The sequence below is a fragment of the Stigmatopora nigra genome, chromosome 19 (assembly GCF_051989575.1).
Source record: "Stigmatopora nigra isolate UIUO_SnigA chromosome 19, RoL_Snig_1.1, whole genome shotgun sequence".
NCBI lineage: Eukaryota > Metazoa > Chordata > Actinopteri > Syngnathiformes > Syngnathidae > Stigmatopora > Stigmatopora nigra.
In genome coordinates, this window is record NC_135526.1 from 1,525,418 (window position 1) to 1,547,169 (window position 21,752).

The 21,752-nt window shown below is 42.2% G+C and overlaps 2 protein-coding genes across 5 annotated transcripts; both read left to right on the top strand.

The window, feature by feature from the left end:
- Nucleotides 1–1,598: 1,598 nt before the first annotated feature.
- LOC144212583 (gap junction delta-2 protein-like) lies at nucleotides 1,599–10,235 on the top strand. 2 transcript variants are annotated; one of them, XM_077740567.1, is made up of 3 exons: nucleotides 1,599–1,880; nucleotides 2,648–2,704; nucleotides 8,927–10,235. In XM_077740567.1, exons 1-3 carry the CDS (start codon nucleotides 1,810–1,812, stop codon nucleotides 9,795–9,797), a joined length of 999 nt encoding a protein of 332 aa, XP_077596693.1. In that variant the 5' UTR covers nucleotides 1,599–1,809; the 3' UTR covers nucleotides 9,798–10,235. The 2 variants fall into 2 exon arrangements, with proteins under 2 accessions (XP_077596693.1, XP_077596694.1); XM_077740568.1 differs by lacking the exon at nucleotides 2,648–2,704.
- Nucleotides 10,236–16,074: 5,839 nt separating this feature from the next.
- On the top strand, nucleotides 16,075–20,857 carry LOC144212584 (transgelin-like). Of its 3 annotated transcripts, none has more exons than XM_077740569.1 (5): nucleotides 16,075–16,242; nucleotides 19,256–19,441; nucleotides 19,835–20,006; nucleotides 20,080–20,182; nucleotides 20,264–20,857. In XM_077740569.1, the coding sequence occupies exons 2-5, from the start codon at nucleotides 19,262–19,264 to the stop codon at nucleotides 20,412–20,414; spliced, it is 606 nt and encodes a 201-aa protein (XP_077596695.1). In that variant the 5' UTR covers nucleotides 16,075–16,242; nucleotides 19,256–19,261; the 3' UTR covers nucleotides 20,415–20,857. The 3 variants fall into 3 exon arrangements, with proteins under 3 accessions (XP_077596695.1, XP_077596696.1, XP_077596697.1); XM_077740570.1 differs by lacking the exon at nucleotides 16,075–16,242 and adding an exon at nucleotides 18,956–19,097; XM_077740571.1 differs by lacking the exon at nucleotides 16,075–16,242 and adding an exon at nucleotides 19,006–19,126.
- Nucleotides 20,858–21,752: the final 895 nt, after the last annotated feature.

The following is a 21,752-nucleotide window of genomic DNA, read 5'->3' on the forward strand; positions in this document are numbered from 1 at the left end:
CCCCGATGTGTTACATAACAGTAGCCTTATCCTTGGATATACATTGCAGTGTTTTCTATATATAAAACAAGCTTATATTTTAAGTCCAGTCATTCTTTTATATTTGAGAAAGTGAGGTTCCTAAAGGTCAAACATTTTTGAACTGCCTGAAAAAAAATTAGCTCCGGGTTGGAATGATGAAAAAGCAGCTGTGAGGACCTAAAAAATATTAATTGAAAAAGTGAGCCCCACATTCAGAGAAATATAGATTTGAGGAGCGAGCTTCTTACTGTACATGAGCATAGCAATGACGCACCCCCGCCTCCACGTTATCGCGACGGGGGGAGACCTTCCCATCGCCACATCGCCTTAATATAAATCTAATGAATGCAGCTTTCAATGTCACGGCAAAGTGCAATACCGCACTCGTGTCTCCTCAGAGGCACGGGGAGGACGTGGGATGTGATGAAAGAGAGAGGAGGACGAGAAGGAGGAGGAGGAGGGGAGCGGCAGTCAACGCAATGAAGAACATAGGGTCAAATGATAGAAGGAACGAGGGGTAAAAGTTGACATCTTGTCTGTGCGAGAAGTCACATGACTTTGGAACAAAAGGATTGCAGTGATGATGAGACATAATGCAGCGTGAGATCCCTCGTTTGTGGCCAGAAGGAGGCATTCTTGCAAGCATAAGTAAAGCTGTGATGAGAGTAAGCACATTTACAAGGGAGGGAGGGAGGGAGAGAGAGAAGGAGGGAGGGAGGGGAGAGAGAGAGAGAGAAAGAGAGAGAGGGGAGGCCAGTGGGGAGGTGGTGGTGGGGGGTGTTGCACGCTCACAATGTGACAGAGATAGAACGATTCCATCCAGGAGAAGCCAGCGGAGGTGGAGAGGGAAGGCAGAGATGGGGACGGCACATCTAGTCGGGGAACATCCACACCAAAACGTGAGTAAAGAAGCCTAGCGGGACACCACATGATGGAGGCCAGGATAATAGGCTGGACGGGACACGGCTCTCTGCAGCAAACCTGACTCTCAACACTGGAGTGCGCTCAAATTAGCAGAGGGGGAGACGAGGCGGGACGGGGCAGGACGGGAGGTCTGCGGAGCCTGACTACGCGCCGCTGATTTATCACCAAAGGGCTCGGTGGCGGCGCGCTCGTGTGTACACGCGTGTGTCTACGCCCGCCGTCTTTTGACGCTCCGAGAGAGACCATTCCTCCAGTCGTCAAATGACATTCGGTAGACGGGAGATGCCCGCGCCGCTTCGGCTCCGTAGTCCTCGGTAGGAAGTGGGAAAGACGGAAAGGTTTTTTTTTTTTTTTGATCCAGCACCCGGGATCGGCCAAAACGTGTCTGGAGGTGAGCGTAGACCATGCGGGGACGGGCGCCGGAGCTAGGGGGACCGGCTCGAGTCCTGGGAGCGGCGCCCTGGAGGTAGACTGGCCGGGTAGGGGAAATAAAGAAGAGGCCCCCGGAGGTGGACTGGCCGAGAGGAGAGGTTGATGATCATGCCTGTCAAACACTGAGCTATAGCATATGCTGTAGTGCGGCGGGGGAGGAGGACAGGCATCGTTGCACGGGGAAAGAGAAAGAGCCAAAGGGGGGAGGCACGGGAGGGAGGCACAGGGGGGAGGCGAGCAGATCAGCACCTCTTCCCCACTGGCCCGGAGGAAGCACCACATCACCCAAGGCCGGGTGTAGAGGTCAAAAAGGGGGCTGGTGACACCAAGCAAAAGCCGAAGGGAAGGCGAGTGGTCCGGGCGACAGCTCCAGAAGGAAGAAAGAAAGGTCACCTCTCAGTTTGCTGGCTTGATCATCCCTGACTCTTCATCATGGGGGAATGGACCATCCTGGAGAGGCTGCTGGAGGCAGCCGTCCAGCAGCACTCCACCATGATTGGCAGGTAAGAAAAACTATTTGTTTGGATGCCAATAATTTCCTGAAGGAATGATTTTTTGGGCCGATTTGGGATTCGAGGAGTTTAATCGAGTCGATGCAACCTTACAAATGCAGTTTTTGGTAAATCCAAACAGAGCAATTTGAAGGTTTTTCGACATTCTTTTGCGGATGACAACATTGTTGGGTAGTTTGTCTCCCTGAGGATTTCCATTGGTTACTGTTTAACAATATCGATCCAGATCTGTGTTCTGTTACACTCCTACAGCCTCATTTAAAATTGCTGTCCTCCAAACTCACCATGGCTCTTATGTCCTCACAGAACACTTAATTAAATAACACAATCAATAGAATGCTTTACGGGGGTTCTTAGAGTTGATCCAGCCGGCCTCAACTATTGATACAACCTACCGGCCTCACTATTGATAGGATAACCTTTATACTAATGGGCCAGAATATAGAATATATCATATTTTTCTTATCCAAAAAGACCTCACCTTGAGAGTTTGATTGGTATCTCACATTAGAAAAAAAATAAATCCAGCCATCAGCATCTGTGATGCCAGCCTTCATCATCTTTGATGCCATTGATGGCGATACGCCAATCAAAACGGACTTACTCATTCATTTTTTATCTTTTTTAAATGTAAAATTGTCACTAAATACCACAACACATATTCAGCGTTAACTATGGCCTGGCGTAAGATATTTTTTAGACTTAAAAAAGAGAGCATCGGCGCTAAAATTGGTGAATATTGGAATTGCGTTCAACAGGTGGCCGGAAAAAGGAGACCAAAGGGATGTCCGTGTTGCTCTGTTTCTACTGGATTTGTAAGTAGGCAACTGTTTGCTAACATGTCAGCCATGGCTACTTGCTAAGCTAACTGCTAATTGTTGTGACTGTTTTATTTTTTGGGTGTGTTTTTTTTTCAAATGAGTCTTTCCACCCCGAGTGGTCAAAAAAAATAAAAATTGAAATGCAAAGTCAACCTTATAAGAAAGCCACCTGTAGTTTTTCAGAGTCCTGGAGGCAATTCTCAATTTGCCTGCTTACAAAAGTCATCATGAATATGCTAACGATGTAAATGGCTCCCTGTCCTGTGCTTAATTAAGCTATCTGTTGATCATGCACTTCACTGGAAGAACATTAAAATGGTTCCCCGAGTCACTATCATAATCAGCCAAGAAGCTTTTCTGGCTCAATTTAGAATCGTCCTATAAGTATATACTTGTTTTGGTTGTGTTTTTTAATGATAGGCCATTATGTTAATAACCCCAAATTTCCCAAACAAGGTTAAATGTTAAAGCAAAATGGAAACAAACGTGTTTTGGTTCCCCTCCGATTGCGATTCCTGCTTGTTTATACAGATCTAATTAGCATCTTGATCGGTGCTCGGACGTTTGGTCGCCGGACATTTGGTCACCGGTCTTTTGGTCCCTTTTGGTCGCCGGTCAAATGGTGACAGAGAGTTTACTGTTGAAACCAGCTCTCAAAATTATATTCATAAGAGATAGTTTAATATCTAAGTACTGTTTAATATCCAAGTACTGTTTAATATCCAAGTAGTGTTTAATATCCAAGTACTGTTTAATATCTAAGTACTGTTTAATATCTAAGTACATCTGACCGGCGACCAAAAGGGACCAAAAGACTGGCGACCAAACGTCCGGTCACGTCTTGATTACTTTGGCGTAACTAGAGTAGATGTCGAACCTTTGTTTTTTTTTTTTTTTTTTTAATCCCCGTCATTAAGCATGTATTTTGCATGGTCAGGGAATCTATGTGGATTTTATTTTTGGGCTTTCCCGGCAAGTTGGAGAATGCTGTTGACCCCCTCTGGCACAATCTGAAGATGTCCAGGTGCCTCCTAGATTGGAGCCACTCCACAACTTCCACAGTTTTATGGAGTCCAAATTAATGCACTGACCTCTGTGGGTTGAAAGGTTCAATTCTGTGGCACCCCTGACCACAGCCAAGTCAGCTCCAGTTGGGTGTGGTCAGGAGTCATTTGTATTTTCACCCAGTGTGGCCGGAGCATGCGGCTCGATGGCGGCAGCCATACAATGTGTCGCCTGATACTACGTCGAAAATAAATGGCATGTCTGCACTGGCATTCTCGTCTCCCATTGGTTAATAGTTGTCCTCTGCATGTCCGTCACCTTGTATGAGTGTTGGCTTTTCTATGAGAAAATGGCATGGCACCAGCAGACGTGCTAATGAGTATGTCTTTTTTTTTAATTGCAGACTTTCAGATAGACTATGCTATGGAATTAGTTGGGTAATTAAAGTTGCGATAGAAAGCGCTGTCGCTTTAATTATAGTCTTGGGGAAGCGTGGATTGGATTTTGCTTCCATGCCTTAGAAGAACTGCAGGTGGCTTTTGCATATACCGTGTGACTCATGACATAAAGTCACGTGGATTATCCTTTTCAAAACGGGTCTCCTATTGATAAATGTTTTCGAGGAATGTATTCTCAATTGCAATGCAAAAAAAACAAAAAAAACTACAATTAAAGTTAATTGCAGCTTTAAAGTGCATTGAAATGTCTAATTTTGTCATGGAAAATGTCTTTTTTTCCCTTTTTTTGTTAGTTGGCTGCCATTTTAGGAACTAATATTGGTAAAAATTGGGCAATTATATATTTAGTGTCATAATTAATAATTATCATGCTACATAAAAATGAAATATCAAATTATTTCCCTAATAATAGCAACAGCACTTGATAGTTACAATATACTTTCCTACCAAAAAAATATTTCCTCCACTTAATAAAAACTAGACAACTAATAAGAACTTCTGCAAACATCAAGATATTTCCTTGAGTCAAAAGGGGCTATTTGACTAATCTGTGTGTAAATATTAATAAATCGTTGACACACGACAGATGTCTGAGAGAAAGTATAACAATAGAAAAAGGACAAATACACATTCTGTCCAAAAAAGACGCAAACCAAATAAATGTGAAGGACATTCCATTGTATACACACTGGATACTACATATAAAGAGTATATTTTCTTGAAAAGTTAAAAGTTAAGATTCCGCCTCGCTGCACTCCAAATTTTTGGAGACCAAAATCAGCAAGCCTCGGGGTGGCGTCCACAAACCCGAAAGTACACCTGGCAGGTAAAGTGCAAGGAAGCGAATGCGTCTCGCTGTCCTTTGCCACGCCGCCAGCTAAAAACAAGTGGAGCAAGAACAAAAGACGCCGAGATAATGGAAGAGGATAAGAAAGCCCCGGCCGGGCAAGATAAAATCCTTAAATGTGTCCAGATGGAAGGAAGACAAAAGAAGACATCGGGGCAACAAAAAACAAACAAGCTTAACAATTGCTGTCGTTCCGGCAATAATAAATGAGAGAGGAGGGCCTTTTGATTTTTCTCATTCCTCGGCACAGAATTTGGAAGTGCGCTTCTATTTAAGGAGCAATTACATGCAATATTCACTCAGCGTCTTTGCAGACACAGCAATGCAGCAGCGTTGGCTGAATAAACAGCAGCTTCAAATTAACCAGGTCGCTCGTTAACGCTCGTTGCCATACATGACCAATTCCATCAATCATGGCTTAACCAATCAATACATTGATATCAATCAGTCCATTAGCTTTTCTCCCAAACTTTTGTCTTTTGAAAAGAAAAGACATGGCCTCTTTAAATGGTGTCCTGCTGCATTGGATGTATTTGTATTCCAGCTTGATTTTAGCCTAAATAGGTCAAGTTATCCAGCAGGGGGAGGTACCCTACTTGGCTATGACATCCCAAAGTCTCCTAAAATAATCTCCGTTCCACAAGCACTCTTGCTTGTCCAAATATTTCCTTCCCATCAACTTTTCCAAGTCCAATCCAACATAAGATTTCCAATCCTTTGGTTCTCTCCCGACTTGAGTTCATTGGCACTCCAGCAGGGCTTTCATTAGTTTATTTGCGCGCCGTTGACTGCTATCGATTTGGCCGTTTAATGGCGGATTTTGTTGGTAAAGCTGAGCTCAGCGTTCACTCACTGCAGGATATTATTCATCCCAGCAACGTATTGATGGGTCGCCTAAGTTCTCAGAGCGAGTGCGATGTTTCAACGCCGTGTCGCAGTGAACCGGGCCCAGATTTGTAGGCTCCCTTTTTTGGATGACATTGCAAATATCACTGCCATTGACGGCCAATCTGAGCGTTTGACTGCTATAATTTTACACTCTAGTTTTATTTTGTACTCTTATGATCTATTAAACTTGACTATAATGTGATAAAAGCCTTTCGTGGCAATATTAGATTAGATTAGATAACTTAATTTATCCTGTATTTGGGAAATTCCACTGTCAAAGCAGCAAGAGGGTGAGAATACAGACACAGAATATGTTATGCTATGCATAACATATTGGGCACTCTATATCGTCCATACTTATTGGCAAAAAATGGTGGTATGAACAATTTAAGCCCTGCAAAACTATTTAAAAAGAATATAAAGCAATCTTACTTATTTTTTGTGGACATTTCAAGAAAAAAATCAAACCGAAACAGACAGAAAACCCGCACTTGAGTGCAAAATCAGGGCAAAGTTTTTGGTCAAATGTATACTATGGAATTTGACTAAAGGTTTGATAATTATAAGCCTAGCGGTACATATTTTTCAGGGACGGAATCATTGTGGTTTCTCTAAACAGTGGAAAGCAATAAGATGGGAGGTGCTTTCTTCCACCAACAGCGTTTTGGTGCAGTCAGCAAAAAAAAATGCAGCAGTTCATTCATTTGAAACCTTAAAAAAAAAAAAACATATTTTTCTTCTGGCAGGAGTAGACGCAAGATGGAAAAATCATTATAGTATATATGAAAGGGTGAAAGAAAAATGCAGGAAAAAGAGTGGCGGGTGTATTTCTCCGCTCGGTTTGTTTCCCAATGACAGAAATAATCTGCTTCCCTAATGAACACCACAAGACAGATCATTACATTCCCCCACAGTTCATCCCACTTTATAAACCATTTGCACATCTCTGTAAAAATATGTTAAGCACACTCGGCCATTTGCTGGACCTTCTGCCGCTTAAAAAACGTGAAAATGATTGGCAGTGGGATAGAAATGTCTTCACACCCATCGTTAAGCCGCCTAATTTCTCTGCCCGCTAAAGTATTTATTCGTGACGGCAATCGGTGAAGCTTAACATCACTAGCGTACGGGGTGGGCTAAATCTTTTTTACCCTAGGCTTGACTGAAGAGATTATTCAAGGAAGAAATATATCTCAAAGTAACAGATTGGTAAAAATCTTCAGCATGACAAGGTATTAATGGACGGATGCAATTTATTCATCTGTTATGATCAAAAACAAAGCATCAGATTTGAGCCAAAATGGCCATTCTTGGCCCAACAAGGTCTAACTTAATGTTAATCATGCATATAGCATGAATACAGAAAATGAATGGAGAGATTTTTGCATTGCGTGTTTGTAGGAAAGGGGAATATGTGTGTATTTTCTTTTTTTTTTTAAAGCCATTGTTGTCCCTAGAGGCTTGGCGGTAGCAGCTGCCTTACGAATATATGTGTGTGTGAGTGTGTGTGTGTTTTGAAGCCCCCTGAGGGAAAAACCAAGCCAGTAAGTTCAGCCAACACACCAGTGACAGAGCATCTAAAAGCAGGGATGTCAAAGCACATTAATGCCGATGAGATTTCATGTGAGCTGGGTTAGTCGATGTACTTTTTGGCCCAAAAAGCTCGCTGACTTGCGACCATTGACGGCACAAGACGGCCAATGCATTTGGACTGGAAGGATCCAAGCTAAATTTTCAGTGCATATGCCACAGCATTCTGTAAAAAAACACTGATGTTGGCAAATAAGCTTCCTTGGTTGCATTGTGCTAATGCAGCAAACTGCCATGTGCTGATGATGATGGTGTTGGCCAGCAGAAGCAAAAGTGTAATCCCTCGCTAAAGACAAAGCCAAGATTTAAAAAAGCTGAATGATCTTGCAAAAACTATGACAATACCATCTAAGAATATACATTTCACCCTGGTTTTGCTTTGAGAAGTACATCCAAATGAGCAAAAAAACCCTCAGGGGGGTAAAAAACCTCTGTGAAATTTGAATAATTGATTCTACGTCCTTAGCTTCTTGCGGGGTGACGGGTCTAAGCTAGACATTTTAGCGAAGTATTTGGTGCAGCCTTTTCATAGAAGTTGAGGCTCACTTAAAGCGCAGTTCCGCAGCACCCCCCCTAAACCCGCCCGCCCCACTCCAGTCCGCATTGATCATTGCGTTTGCTAGATAGCGGGGCCCGTCCCACCTGGGGCCGACTGGCATCGATCTCCCCCGCGTTCCGTTTGGCTGCCTGGAAACAAGTGCGCGCTAAGTAATTGGCTCCTTCTCGCAGGAAGTGTGCGCGTCCACTGCATTTTGGCAGCGGGCGAGGCGGGCCGCTTATTTCCAAAGAGCTGACGAGGCTGGAATCCCGAAGGCCCGCTCCTCCTCTGCAGTGGCCGAGTTGGATCCACCCCAGTGGAGGAGATTTAGTGTTTAGCAAGACAAACAGAAAAACTCTCCAAGCACGTGCGTGTAGTGAGACGCACTCATGCCAGTGTTGAGAATGAGTCACTTCCATTAATGGAATGCTTTGGTGTTCAGGAACTCGTGTGTGTGTGTGTACTGTAATAAATGATAGGCCTTCATTTTCACCCCATCTGCTGAGCACTAACTCGTACATATGCATGAAGGTGCTCGCATGGATTTACGCGGCAGTGACTAATTTCCAACTACAAAGCCAAGTCAAAATTATTCACGTCGCAAATGAACCCAACGGTCATTCTTACGAATGCGCTGTCGTAGTTTGTCAGACTCAATAGAGAAGGCTCCAATAGTCCAGTACTGCATTATGACTAGCACTAAGTTCTATGTTGATTTCCAGGAACAACAATAACCTTGATCCACACACACTCAAATTTTCCATGAACTATGTACTGTGTATTATTTAAACCCCGTATGACAATCCAAGAGTCCCCCAAGACGCCCCCGGTCCTTGATGGCGACCCAAAGACTGGACACTGACCTCCCCTCCCCTGTGTCCATTCCGCAGGATCCTGCTGACGGTGGTGGTGATTTTCCGCATCCTGATCGTGGGCATCGTGGGCGAAAAGGTCTACGAAGACGAGCAAATCATGTTCATCTGCAACACCATGCAGCCCGGTTGCAACCAGGCCTGCTACGACAAGGCCTTCCCCATCTCCCACATCCGCTACTGGGTCTTCCAGATCATCCTGGTTTGCACGCCCAGCCTGTGCTTCATCACCTACTCGGTCCACCAGTCGGCCAAAGCTCGGGACCGCAGCTACTCCCTACTGCACCCGCACATGGACCACCACGGCCACGGGCACGGTCACCACGGGCGCCACCACGACCACCACGGCCGCAAACTGCACTCGCGCAACATCAACGGCATCCTGGTGCACCCGGACAGCAGCAAGGAGGACCACGACTGCCCGGAGGTCAAGGAGATCCCCAACGGGCCGCGGGGTCTCCCGGCCACGCACAAGAGCGCCAAGGTAAGGCGGCAGGATGGGATCTCCCGCTTCTACGTCATCCAGGTGGTCTTCCGTAACGCCCTGGAGATCGGTTTCCTGGCCGGCCAGTACTTCCTCTACGGTTTCAACGTTCCGGGGATGTTTGAGTGCGACCGCTACCCCTGTGTCAAGGAGGTAGAGTGCTACGTATCCCGCCCCACGGAAAAGACGGTCTTCCTGGTCTTCATGTTCGCCGTCAGTGGAATTTGCGTGGTGCTCAACCTGGCCGAGCTCAACCACCTAGGCTGGAGGAAGATCAAGACGGCCATCCGGGGCGTGCAGGCCCGGAGGAAGTCCATTTGCGAGGTCCGCAAGAAGGACGTTTCCCATCTTTCGCAAGCCCCCAACCTGGGCAGGACCCAGTCCAGCGAGTCGGCCTACGTCTGACGGAGGTTTCTCCGCCCGGGGAGCATTTTTTTTGGACCAGAAGAAAAACTTTTCTCCCCGGCACCCAGACTAGGAGGCGCGAAAAGACCTGGCGCCCCATTACGACCAGGACTTCCAAGAAGCATGATGGTGAATGGTCTCGCCTCTACAGACTTTGGTGCTGCTTAACTAGGCCCGAAAGAGTTTGGCTCCTCCCTAAAACTCAGTTCCAGTCTGCCTAGGTGACGCTAGGTGCCTTTAAAACAGCCAATGGGACAGAAATGGGCAATTTGAGAATAAGAAATTAGCGTAAATGTAGACAATGAAAATGCATCGACTGGCCTTTGCTGTAGCTCACGAATACTGTAATCCTTTTGCGCTAAGGCAAAAAAAATAAGGGGAAAAAAGGCCAATTGCTCCATTTGGAAAATGGAATTGGAGATGCCTTTGAGAGAGAGAGAGAGAGAGAGAGACTCATACATCTCATGATCACTCAGTGGACATGTGTTTCATAAAGTTTTTTTTTCAAATTATGAAACACAATCCTTTATAGGATATAAAAGCACTGGGTACGATACACACACAAAAAATACAAGGTTTAGACTCGGTTGAGGGTGCTGGATTCAAACCTGATCTCAGTTTTCCTCAATCAAGTTGTTGTTGGAGGTGGGTACACTATCATTTTTTTAAAATACCTAAGTTATTCGCAGTTGGATCACAATAATACTTTGTAGGTATTTTGGCCCGATTCCTTAATTTTCCCTATCAGGGCTGATTAATTATTTGCAGACTTGTAGGTTAGCAGTTTGCGACTCTAGGGACTGAAAGCCCTTCATTAATATTTAATTTTTTGTTCTTTTTATCAATCAAGCAAGTATACACTAACTCATTGGTTGCCTTTGTCGGTGACTGCTGAACCAACAACTGTTTTTGCACATAAAAAATGGCCACATTACCACATCCAATACTAAAAATTAGCTGAAACAATACAGATTTAATGCTCCATAATAAATAAACAAAACAACTGAGATCAGGTTTGAATCCAACATAGTCCAAAATAGTCTTGGAACTCCAAAAAATGCTGTTTTTGGTCTAAGAAAATCCATTTTGTGACAAAGACTTGATCTTACAACCACACTGACAACGAACGCCTTGCTGCTCTCGCCAGTCATTTGGCAACATTTGGGTGCTGTGCTAAGCTCAACGCGAATCCTCAAAAACACACAAGCGTGCACTGATGCTGAGTGCCACATTTAAGATGGCAGCACTGTGTTACACACCCGAGTACTTACGACACCCGCAAGGTCGGGCATTTATTTTAACTAGTAACCGGGGGCAACGTAGAACCCGCCCCCTTCCGCCGAAAAACAACTTTTCAACCTGTATCGCACATTATTTATTATTTTTTTGTCACGGCAGATTTAAATGCCACTTTTAAAAGTGACTGTACATATTTACCATCTAAGAATGAATGATTATCAGCGCTCGAATTTGGGAATGACGACGAGTGCGAGATAATAATCCGCTTTAAGAAATATGTATTATCAATGTGCTCTCTGTTCAGCCTTTCAACAAAAAAAAGTGACCCCGCCCCCTTTAAGGACTGAAAAAAGGCATGTTAAAGAAGCATTATTAGAATGGATAGACATTTAAGACATTTAACTTAAGAAGACCTTTATTTATTTGCATCCTGCTCCTGTGAATTGTACTCAGCATGCGTTACGATATTAAAAAAAGACGTAGCCTCTCCCTTGATGGGAAAAACGAACGTGAATATATGAAAGGATCCCGAACTGCAGCAATAATATCATATATAATACGTGAGAAAAATTAAAACAAAGTCAATAAATTATTATGCAAACGCTTTGGCTTTCTGGTCTAGCTGTCCGTCATTCTTAGGGCTTATTCAGGTGTGGAATAAAGTTGAACCGTGAGATGCCAACTGTCAATCAATGTCATTTTCAATAAGAAGATATGCGACATGGTCACTAAGGTTGTTCTAATGTTAGCAGCTGTTTATTCTAATAGGCTAATAAGATAGTGGTGCAGTATGTAGTCATTAGTTTTAAGAAAAATGGAAATTCAAGGATAAATAAGGGGAAAAAGTGAAATATTCTTCTAGGAACTAAAATTGCAGAGTCTGAAATAAGACTGTCTGACTTTCTGCTCATGAATTATAAATATTTAACCTTTTTCCCCCCTGTCTTTGTGGTTCTAACCCTCATAACTGCCAAGTCAAGTAAACACATCTTAAAAATATCCAATAACTTTTCAGTTTTAAGACGATATAAACAATGTTGTTGCCCCAGACGAGAGCCTTTGGCGTTCTTTAAAACTTTATTCGGTGAACATGAAAGCCTCCCCTTTTTTTGATGGACTGCACTTTTAATTGAGTCGATGATCTGACGGGATGTGGGTTAATGAATTTGTAACATTCATCCCCAATCGCGCAAAGGCCACGCTGGGTTTTTATCGACGTGGTGACTTTGGCATCCCACAAGAACGCACCCAGGGTCAATAAGTGACAGAAATCGGGAGGCCAGGGTATGACGGGTCAGGGGGAGTGGCCATTTGACTTTGCGTTTGGGATATATTAAATAAAAGGAACAATAGATATTAATGAATACAGAGAGGTGTTAACAGATTGATTTCCATGAACTGGCTATTCACAGGGTGAATTATTATTATTTTTTTTGTTGATGTTGCCCCATGCGACCCACATAACAGCTTGTTGATTATTATTGGGCGTAAAGAAAGATCATTTCATTAGTGGCTATTGTTCCTAGAGTGCTCGTCGGCTCATTCATAAAGATGAAAGTGGAGTCGGCGTGTCCCCTCTGGGTAGGTTATGCTTTTCCTCCTCCTCTTCCTCCTCCTCGTCCTCTTCCTCCCCCTTGCAGCTTCTCTGTGTCTCGTGCCATCATTTTGTGTCAGTCTCCATTTTGCTTGGCACCCATTCTCTCTTTTTCTCTGGCACGCCCTCCCCCTCTCCATCTGGCTCTCCTCCTCCTCCACCACCACCTCCTCCTCTTCATCCTCCATCCCAACGACTCTGCCACTTCTGACCTTGCTCTGCCCGTCCTCTCTTTCAAACGGGCCTGTTTTTGCATGGCCACCTGGCCAATGGGAAAACCCAATGATGGCCATCCACTTGCCTCATTTCTCCTTCTTTCTTCAAATCCATCGTTTATTTTCATCTCTTTTGCATCCATATGCTTCAAATTCATTCATCCTCAACACTATGTATCCTCAACAGCATCACAGGGTGCCGGAGCCTAGCCTAGCTGACATCAGGTGGGTCAAAAACCAGCCAAAAGTCATCCATTTTTTTTACATATCTCACACAGCTCAAAACCAAACAACCAACCAATCAATACAAATATGAAAATATATATCTAGCTTTTCCTTGAACCCATTTTTTTCTACTATAGCCACATGTGGCTCTTTTGATGACTAGTGGAGGAAAATAATCTTTCAGGACTGAAGTGACGAACAAAAAATAAACGCACCGCTGCACCCACATATCTCCAAGGATTGGCTTTAAGAGCATTTAATCCTCCGGTGGACGCCGAAATTAGCCTTCGCGGCGCAAGGAATCATCTTGGGCTTTTGCCACGCCCACTGGCCTTTGTTATTGGCCATTAAAAAGCCAGGTTCTCTAATGCATGGTACACAGCCGCCGTCAGCCAAATGTCACAGTCGTTCAATCTCTGGGCCAGATCAATAAACGTGCCTTAAGAGGCAACATAATCTTATTTAGTCAATTAGTGCCTTCAAACATTATTTTCATAGCGGATTGATTGTTGATTATTTTTGCCCTGACTTGAAAAATTGACCGTATATATAGGTTAAGTGCAAAAGATGATATTATACTAGAGCGTAAATATGATGGGGCTATGTAATCTTGTTTTCTGCAGCAAGTCTATCATTTTGATTTATGACAGCAAGACACCCAGATAAAAATATATATATAAAAAATAAGAAAACATAAGAAAATATGGATTGTTTTAAGGCTCATGGGGGAGGATTTGAACTGTTTGATTTGTTCTCGATGTTTTTTTTGCTTTTTTAAAATAATCTTATATTTTACAAAAGGATTTTTGAACTAAAAACGGGAAAAGTTATTAGAAAATGACAATTATTGATTTAAAAATGGGAAAATCATGAAATTTAATATACATCTATACTATTCATTTGAATTTGATCCTAAAACACAAAGTCAGCACCCATGATTGACTTTCCCGGGCCACACAAAATGATGCAGCAGGCCAAATTTGGCCCCAAAGCCGCCACTTTGACACCTGTGATCTCTACAGTCTTTTTCCGTGAAAACAAATCTGGTATAAAAGCTTTCCAGCTGTAAGTGACGGCATGAAATCAACCTTGAACGTGTCTATTGCACCGCAGCCAATAGGCAGCCTCACGAGAGTGGGGGGGGGGGGGGGGGGGTTGACGACGACCGCAAAGATTTATACGGACACTTAAGGGGTCACCGTTTAGAACGGCCGGTAGCGGCGTGGGATGAAAGACAGCGCCCCCAAAAGGATTGAGATGACTACAACACGTGGAGATGAAGAGAAAGAAGAAAGAAAAAAATGTTTTTGCAGCAAAGCCAGGTAAAGGAAGGGACATGAAAAGAAAAAGGGGGATGATTGCACCCCGTGGAGACATTTTCAAGCTGCATTCTCGCTCAAACTATCACAGTTATAATTATAGCGCATCCCAGCAAGTGTAAAAGAAGGTTAGGAATAGATGAGAATGGAAATGTTGGCTGCCGTGTCCAACTGTGAGTCGCTCCCGCGGTATCCCTCGTTAGCCGTGCTCTTATTAATGTGGACTTTTATTATTCATACCCACGCCGCGCCTCATTATAGGCACACCTCTGGCTGTGCTAATGGTGGGAAGGCTGCGAGGGTGAAATGTAAAGATAAAGGGATTCAACTTGGACTGTTTTCCAGATTTTAAAGTGGAAAAAAAGGTATGAAAACAAACACTAAAAGGTATGAAAATGTATTACATGTGCAGAAGCAATTACAGCAAAATGGAATCGGGGGCCTCAAACAGGGAACTTGACCTGCATTTTTTTACAGTTTTTATAAAGCATAATGAGAATAACTAGTCAAAATATCATTTGACAGAATAGCAGATAAAAGATGAAAAAGAAGTCTAACAAGAGCCAATACAAGCCCAGTTTTCCGATATAATTATGTTGGCCTTACAAGGCCCCAGTCAGCAATTCCATAATCTGTCAATCAAAACTGCATTGATGAGGGTGTAATTCCTTTTTTTCCAGGGTGAACACCTCTGGCTCTTTTGTGCCAGTCAGCAGGTTTCTTGACATTCCCTTCAATTAGTTTGTATTTGTTGGCACAACTCACCAAAAGGTGAAACTGGTTTGCTCATTAAAGCAAATACACCCATCCAATCCTTTTCTGTACTGATTATCCTCACAAGGGTCGGGGGCGGGGGTGCTGGAGCCTATCTCAGCCAACTAAAAGACACCCTGAATTGATGGCCTGCCAATTGCAGGGCACAAGGAGACAAAGGGAAAACAATCATAGCTAACTAGCCCAGCATGCATGTTTTGGGGACAGGGGTGTAAACTAGAGTACCCAGAGAAAACCCACACAAGCCCAGGGAGCAAAGGGCACTCTCCACTAAGCGACCTGGGAACGAACCCTCAAGCTTAGAACTGCGAGACTGACATGCTAATCCATTTGAGGAAATTCTGTAGCAAAAGGTCAAAGAGTCTTGGCTTGTTCTCAAAGGTTCTTCCGTGACCTTTGAGCCCATGACTCCACATGTGTGATGTCATCGTTTGTTTTTTTATCGTGCGCCAACTTGCTCCGATCTCTAAGCATGTTTGGCATGGGGAGTGTCCTCCCCGGTCACCGTGGAAACCAAATGTGAACAAGAACAAGCCCGTTTCTTTTCACACAAGACGAACTCATTGACCGGACGTCCGTCCCCGTGGACGGCGCCCAAAGCGTTCAAACAAACGGCAGCATTCCTGGCTCCCGACTGGCTAATCCGACCTGATTCCGCAGTACGCTGGGGTGGGGGCGCTTGGGGGGTGCTGGGGGCGGATTGGGCTATTTGGAAAATGCTTCTGGGCGACCACACGAAACTCCCCCCCTTGTCACGTGACCTCCTTTTCCTTGCCTTCTTCTCCTAAATAAGGAATTGCAATGGAGCAAAGAATGGGAGAAAAGGCAAAAGGGGGCGGGACAGGCCCAGTGAAATCGGAAGACGGGAGGGCGTGGCTCTTTCTCAGACTCCCTCTTTTTCTAGTGAATGTGTGGTGAAGTCATATATCTCGGAGAAGGGTGTTTGCACTATTTACCTTGGCAACCCGCAAAGCGCACGGTGTACCGCGTTGAAAAGGATTAGATAAGAGGGGGAGGAGATCGGTGTAAGACCAGACCGGACTAGTGGGCAATCGCTTAGCTGAACATCACAAAATAAAGTAAGTTAAGATTCTTTTTTTGACTCTTTTGATTAAAAAAAAAAAAAAAACGAACTGATTTGAGAGTAAAAGCTAGAAAAGGTATTCTACTTTCTGACTTCCCCAGACTAAAACCCAATGGGGTAAAGTTCCATTTTAGGGTTAAAAACTGCTATGTTGTGAAAGCTTGTTGTTTTTGAATGAAGAGAAAAGTGGATATTTATTTGAAGTATGGAGACATTTTGTTTTGCAGTATGGGTTGACAAAAGATATGTTTCATTGAATTCTGTGAAGGTCCAAAAGGTCATGAATTGCGTAGAAAAAATGCGGTACAAGTTTTGCGTGCCGGAACTTGACCTGACGCAACTATGGGGAAGTTGCAAAATGTGTTAAAAAAAAAAAAAAAGAAGTCGGCAAGAAGAAAGGTCACACTTTGAGCAGAAAAGAAGAAAGCCGCTTTTGTGCGGGTGAAAACTAACAGGTGCCAAGGGGAATTCCACAAACTTTGATCATTAACACCTATTCCTTCACTTTTGAATAACATCCCAACATCCCAAAAAAAAAATCTATTTGTAATTAGTCAATTCTGGAAGACAACCTCATGATCTCCAATCAATTATATGCTCACATGTGTGAAATTTCTGAGCTCAAAGGTCACAATTCGGGTTAAAGCGTACATACTTTTCCCAGAAAAATTCCGTCTGTACAAGATTGGATATGCCTGACAGCCCACATCTTTGAGATTGAGCCAGATAGTGTCCAAGCAGCTGTTTTTGATCAAGCAAACTGGTTTGGAATCACTTAGGCGTCCGTTCCCACTACCCGTATAACAACCAGCAGCTAAACATGAATCTCATCCGTATCATCATTTGTGGAAATGCCAGTTGCCTTGCGTAATACAGCCTTCTGTTTTACCATTTGAGGTAAATAGGTGTGCCTTTTGCAGCCACACAAAAGGTACTGAGACTCAAACCTACGTCATCCTCCTTCCCAACCATAAAGTAGTACATTTGTGATATTAGCAGGAGGTGTACATTCCAGAAAAGAGGGAAGTGATCATGGCCGTGCCCAAACATTTCCATATGGCGCCCACTTGAGTCAAATATGCAGCACGTCACACAATCATTTCAAGCTTTACGGCTGGCTGCGTTCCTTCCCTGTTTGCTATAAGGCTTGTTTTGTTTAGATTCTTGTATATATACACATAAGGCTCTTTGTTAGGGGAGGGAGGGAGGAAGGAAGGAAGGGACAGCTGAATGAGCAAACAGGATGCAGGAAGGATGACTCGTCTATGGAAGGCAACAGGAAACGCAGACGGCATTAATAGGAGGTCAAGTCAGACGTGATTCCCAGAAAAAAAAAAAAAAACAGGCTGCTGGAGATAGCTCATCTGCTACTTGTTTTTTTTTTTTTTTTTTTTTGCTATGTCAAACGGATTATATCTACTTTTGGTTCTATTATTCTCTAATTCTGATTCATCACAATGATGATGATGATTCATGATGATACAGAATTGGACAATATGTACCCCCTTTTAATTTTTTTTTTTAGGCTAAATGAAGAAAAAAAAATAAAAAATATGCATCTACACATTTTCTTTTTTAAGAATGAACTATTTTTGTTTAAAAGTGAGAATAGTTACTATTAAGTGTATATTTTTAAATTGAGGGCTTTATCTTGTGCTAATTCAAATGAATATATCTACACATTATCTTTTTAAAATATAAACTAAATATAATATACACTAATATAAACTAAAACATTTTTAAAATTGAGAATATTTAATTTTAAGTGTATTTTTTTGTATTTTTTTTAAAGAGGGCTCTATCTTGTGCTGATCCAAATAACATCTATCTCAGTCTCAAATGAGGCATTTCATTCATTTTCTGTTAGGCTCATATCGGGGGTGGGAAAGCTTTTCCACAAACGGCCGCCTGCACTGGGTGAGGTTGGGGGATGGTACGTATTTCTAAAGAAGAATCCTTTCCACAAATCTGGAATCTCAGAAGTGCAATCAGTGGATTGTGGTCAGGTGCTTCTTGTTACCACAGAAACCCCCGCTGGTTAAACTGTCCAAAGGCAAGGTCGGCACCCACCGAGTGGTGAACCGCCTATCTCACAACAAACCACTGCACAATGTGTAGACTAACAAATGGTCAGAAACAGGAAAACAAATATGCCATAGGACAAGTGTGTCAGTCTTAGTAAGGGAAAATCTCTTTTAATCATGATGTGCCCTATTAAAGTGAAAAAAAGAAAATATTTGTATATATTTTTAGATTTTACCAAATGATTTTTAACTAAAAACTAAGAAAATATGGATTAAAAAATTACAATGATTAATTTAAAAAGGGGATAATCAGGAAATTTAATATACATCTATACTCTATTATTTTGATCTTAAAACAGAAAGTCGGCACTCATGATTGACTTTCCTGGGCCACACAAAATGATGCGGTGGGCCAGATTTGGGCCCCGGGCCGCCACTTTGACACCAGTGTTATAGGAGATGATGGAATTGGCATGAGACTTTTTAAATGAAATTAACTTTTTAAATGAAATCAACTTTAAATGAAATCAACTTTAACTGAAATAAACTTTTTAAATGAAAGAGACTTTTTAAATCAAATAGAAGTTTTGTTTTTTTTTAACTAAAGAGAAGAGTTTATGAAAAATTCCTGCAATGTTCAATCTGTCAATGTTCCACAAAGTGGGCGCACCAAACAAGTAGGTACGTCTTACAAATGTAATCAGCAAACTGCAGTCTGGTGTCACTCGTTAAGCAGAAGCTTCATTGGTTGAACAATTTGGCATGAAATCTTGTACCTACAAACGACCCTCGTAAAACCAGGGAAATATCCCCCGCTCTATCTGAGGTATGTTAAGTCAACGACCTCCATGTTAGGTATGCTGTATAGTATTTGCTTGTACTATAACAACAATGAATTTAAAGCTAAGGGGGTAAAATGTCTGGGAAAAAGTCCAGCATTCCTCATGTTTTTTTCTCAACAAAACATATTTTTCCTTCTCACAGGACAAGATGGCAAACAGGGGTCCGTCATATGGTCTCACCCGCGAAGTGCAGAATAAGATTGATAAAAAATATGATCCAGAATTGGAGGAAATACTGGTGGAGTGGATCATGGCCCAGTGTGGACCCAAAGTGGAACGGCCAGAGTCGGGTAGAGTTGGCTTCCAAGAGTGGCTCAAAAATGGATGTGTAAGTTGATTGGTCAATACTCCTCATTAGTATTCAGTCAAATTTACCTTATTTTGTTCCTATTTTTTGGGCAAATAAGTCAGGGAATCATACATGGGCAAAAAATGAAAATACTACTACTGTATTCTTGACACTAAAAATCACATTGGCCAATAAGGACAAAAAATGCAAAAAATGTGGAATTTGTGGAGGGCATTTTTCTAAAATTTGATTAAAAGAAGCCAGGATAAACATGAAGTATCAATAATAAAATGAAGAATGCAATGGAGTATTTAGTCACAGGCCCAGTGTGACTTATAGTGCAGAAAATACGGTACTGTATTCAATAAAAGAAGTCATGAAGTGAAGTTTTTTTAGTAGTTGTGGCAGTAATTGAAGGGAAATTTTCTGTAGGTGCTGAGCGAGCTCATCAACAGCCTGAGTGCCCCCAACAAGCTAATCAAGAACATCAGGGGCTCCGGGATGGCCTTTGTTCAGATGGAACAAATCTCACTGTTCCTCACCGCGGCTGAGAAATACGGAGTCACCAAAACCGACATCTTCCAGACGGTTGACCTCTATGAAAGTAAGATTATTTTTTTTATATCTCGGGGTGCAAGACTTTTTGAGTCTTATTGATTTTGATGATTTGTGTTCAGGCAAGGATATGGCGGCTGTCCAAAGGACTTTATCGGCTTTGGGGAGTTTGGCTGTCACAAAGGATGATGGGAATTATAAAGGAGACCCCAGCTGGTTCCATAAGTAAGGTTTTTTTTTTACTCCTAGTGCTTTTTCTTTCAAAAGAAAAAGGTGTTTTGACAGTATTTTTGTCATTTTTGACAGGAAAGCTCAAGAGAATAGGCGAGATTTTTCTGAAGAGCAGTTGAGTGAAGGCAAGAATGTCATTGGCCTGCAAATGGGTACAAATAAGTTGGCATCCCAAGCTGGAATGACTGGTTACGGGAGACCGAGACAGATTATCAACAACAACTAAATAGACCAAAAAAAAAAAAAACGGAGAAACTGTTCAAATGTGACCTGTCTGTATTTGCGGACCAAAATGGGGACCAAAGCGAGCGCGTGCACATAAATGATTGCATCAAAATCCAGATGTGATTCATTTCAAGCTAAACATTTTATCTGTTAAAGTTTGTATTTTGCAGGTTTCATTGAGAAAATGTTGAATTGGGTTCAATTTAAGGGCTGTAGTTTGACAAATGATGCATTCAAGGAAACTCTGGTCATGTTAACATCTGCAAACGTTTATCACAATTCCACTGTGGTTTCTTTAAACAAAGCTAAAAGAAACTAAATAGATGAGCGTATTGTTTAATTTCTGCTTTGAATATTTACTTTTTATAATCAATGGATCTCTTGATATAATGCATTCTGTTTAAATTGATTTAAAAATAAAGTTATTTTTTAAACTTCTGGAAACAGTCGTTTTAATGGACAATAATGTGGATATTATATCACTTTAAATCATAACTGACTGAATCCAAATGGATTTTCCTGTCTTAATATTAATGTCACTTATTTTTCTTCCCCTATAAATATTTTAACAAAAAGAAATAACTACCACAGCACATGCACCTCAATCTAGTTATATTGAACATACTCCAGACAACACATATCTTGAGAGATAACATTGATGATTTCATCGTGCAGCAAAGTACAAAAATATGATGATAACATCTATAGTTAAGAGAAAAAAAGTGTCCAAAAAATGGGAGGAGACATATTGAGCAAGTATGTTACAAACAAGAGAAAGAACATCGGATGCCAGAAGAAGTTAAAGTCGACGCAAAGGAGTGTCAACCTCCAGAGAGAATGTCCAAAAAAGGAATAACTGTAACGGAGGGGAAAAAATAGACTTCCTATTCCCCCCTTCCACCTCATTCTTACCCCCAGTTTACTCCAAATGTAGCAAAAAGAGGATATTGAGGATTTACAACAAAGACAATAGTGACGACAAGAAGAAAAAAAACGTTCTACACGAGGAATGTTTAACTATTGCAATGTTTACGTTTTCCTAAGGCAGACATACTTTGCTTTTATTTCCTCGCTGTTATTAAAATGGAAAGAGCAGCTTGCCTCACTTCTGTGGAATTTACTTGGATTCCATACAGAATAGAACAATATCCTCCAGGTATGAAATAGGACTTTTTTGATTAAAAAGAGAAAAGATTGCAACTTTAGCTTTTGAAAGAGAAAAGTCAGGATTTGAAAGCAATTCGAGACCCTGAAAATGTTGGAAAAAAAGGTCATACTTTATAAAGTCAGCCTTAGATTTAGTGATAAAACTGTATTGCTACTTGCAGGATGGAAAACC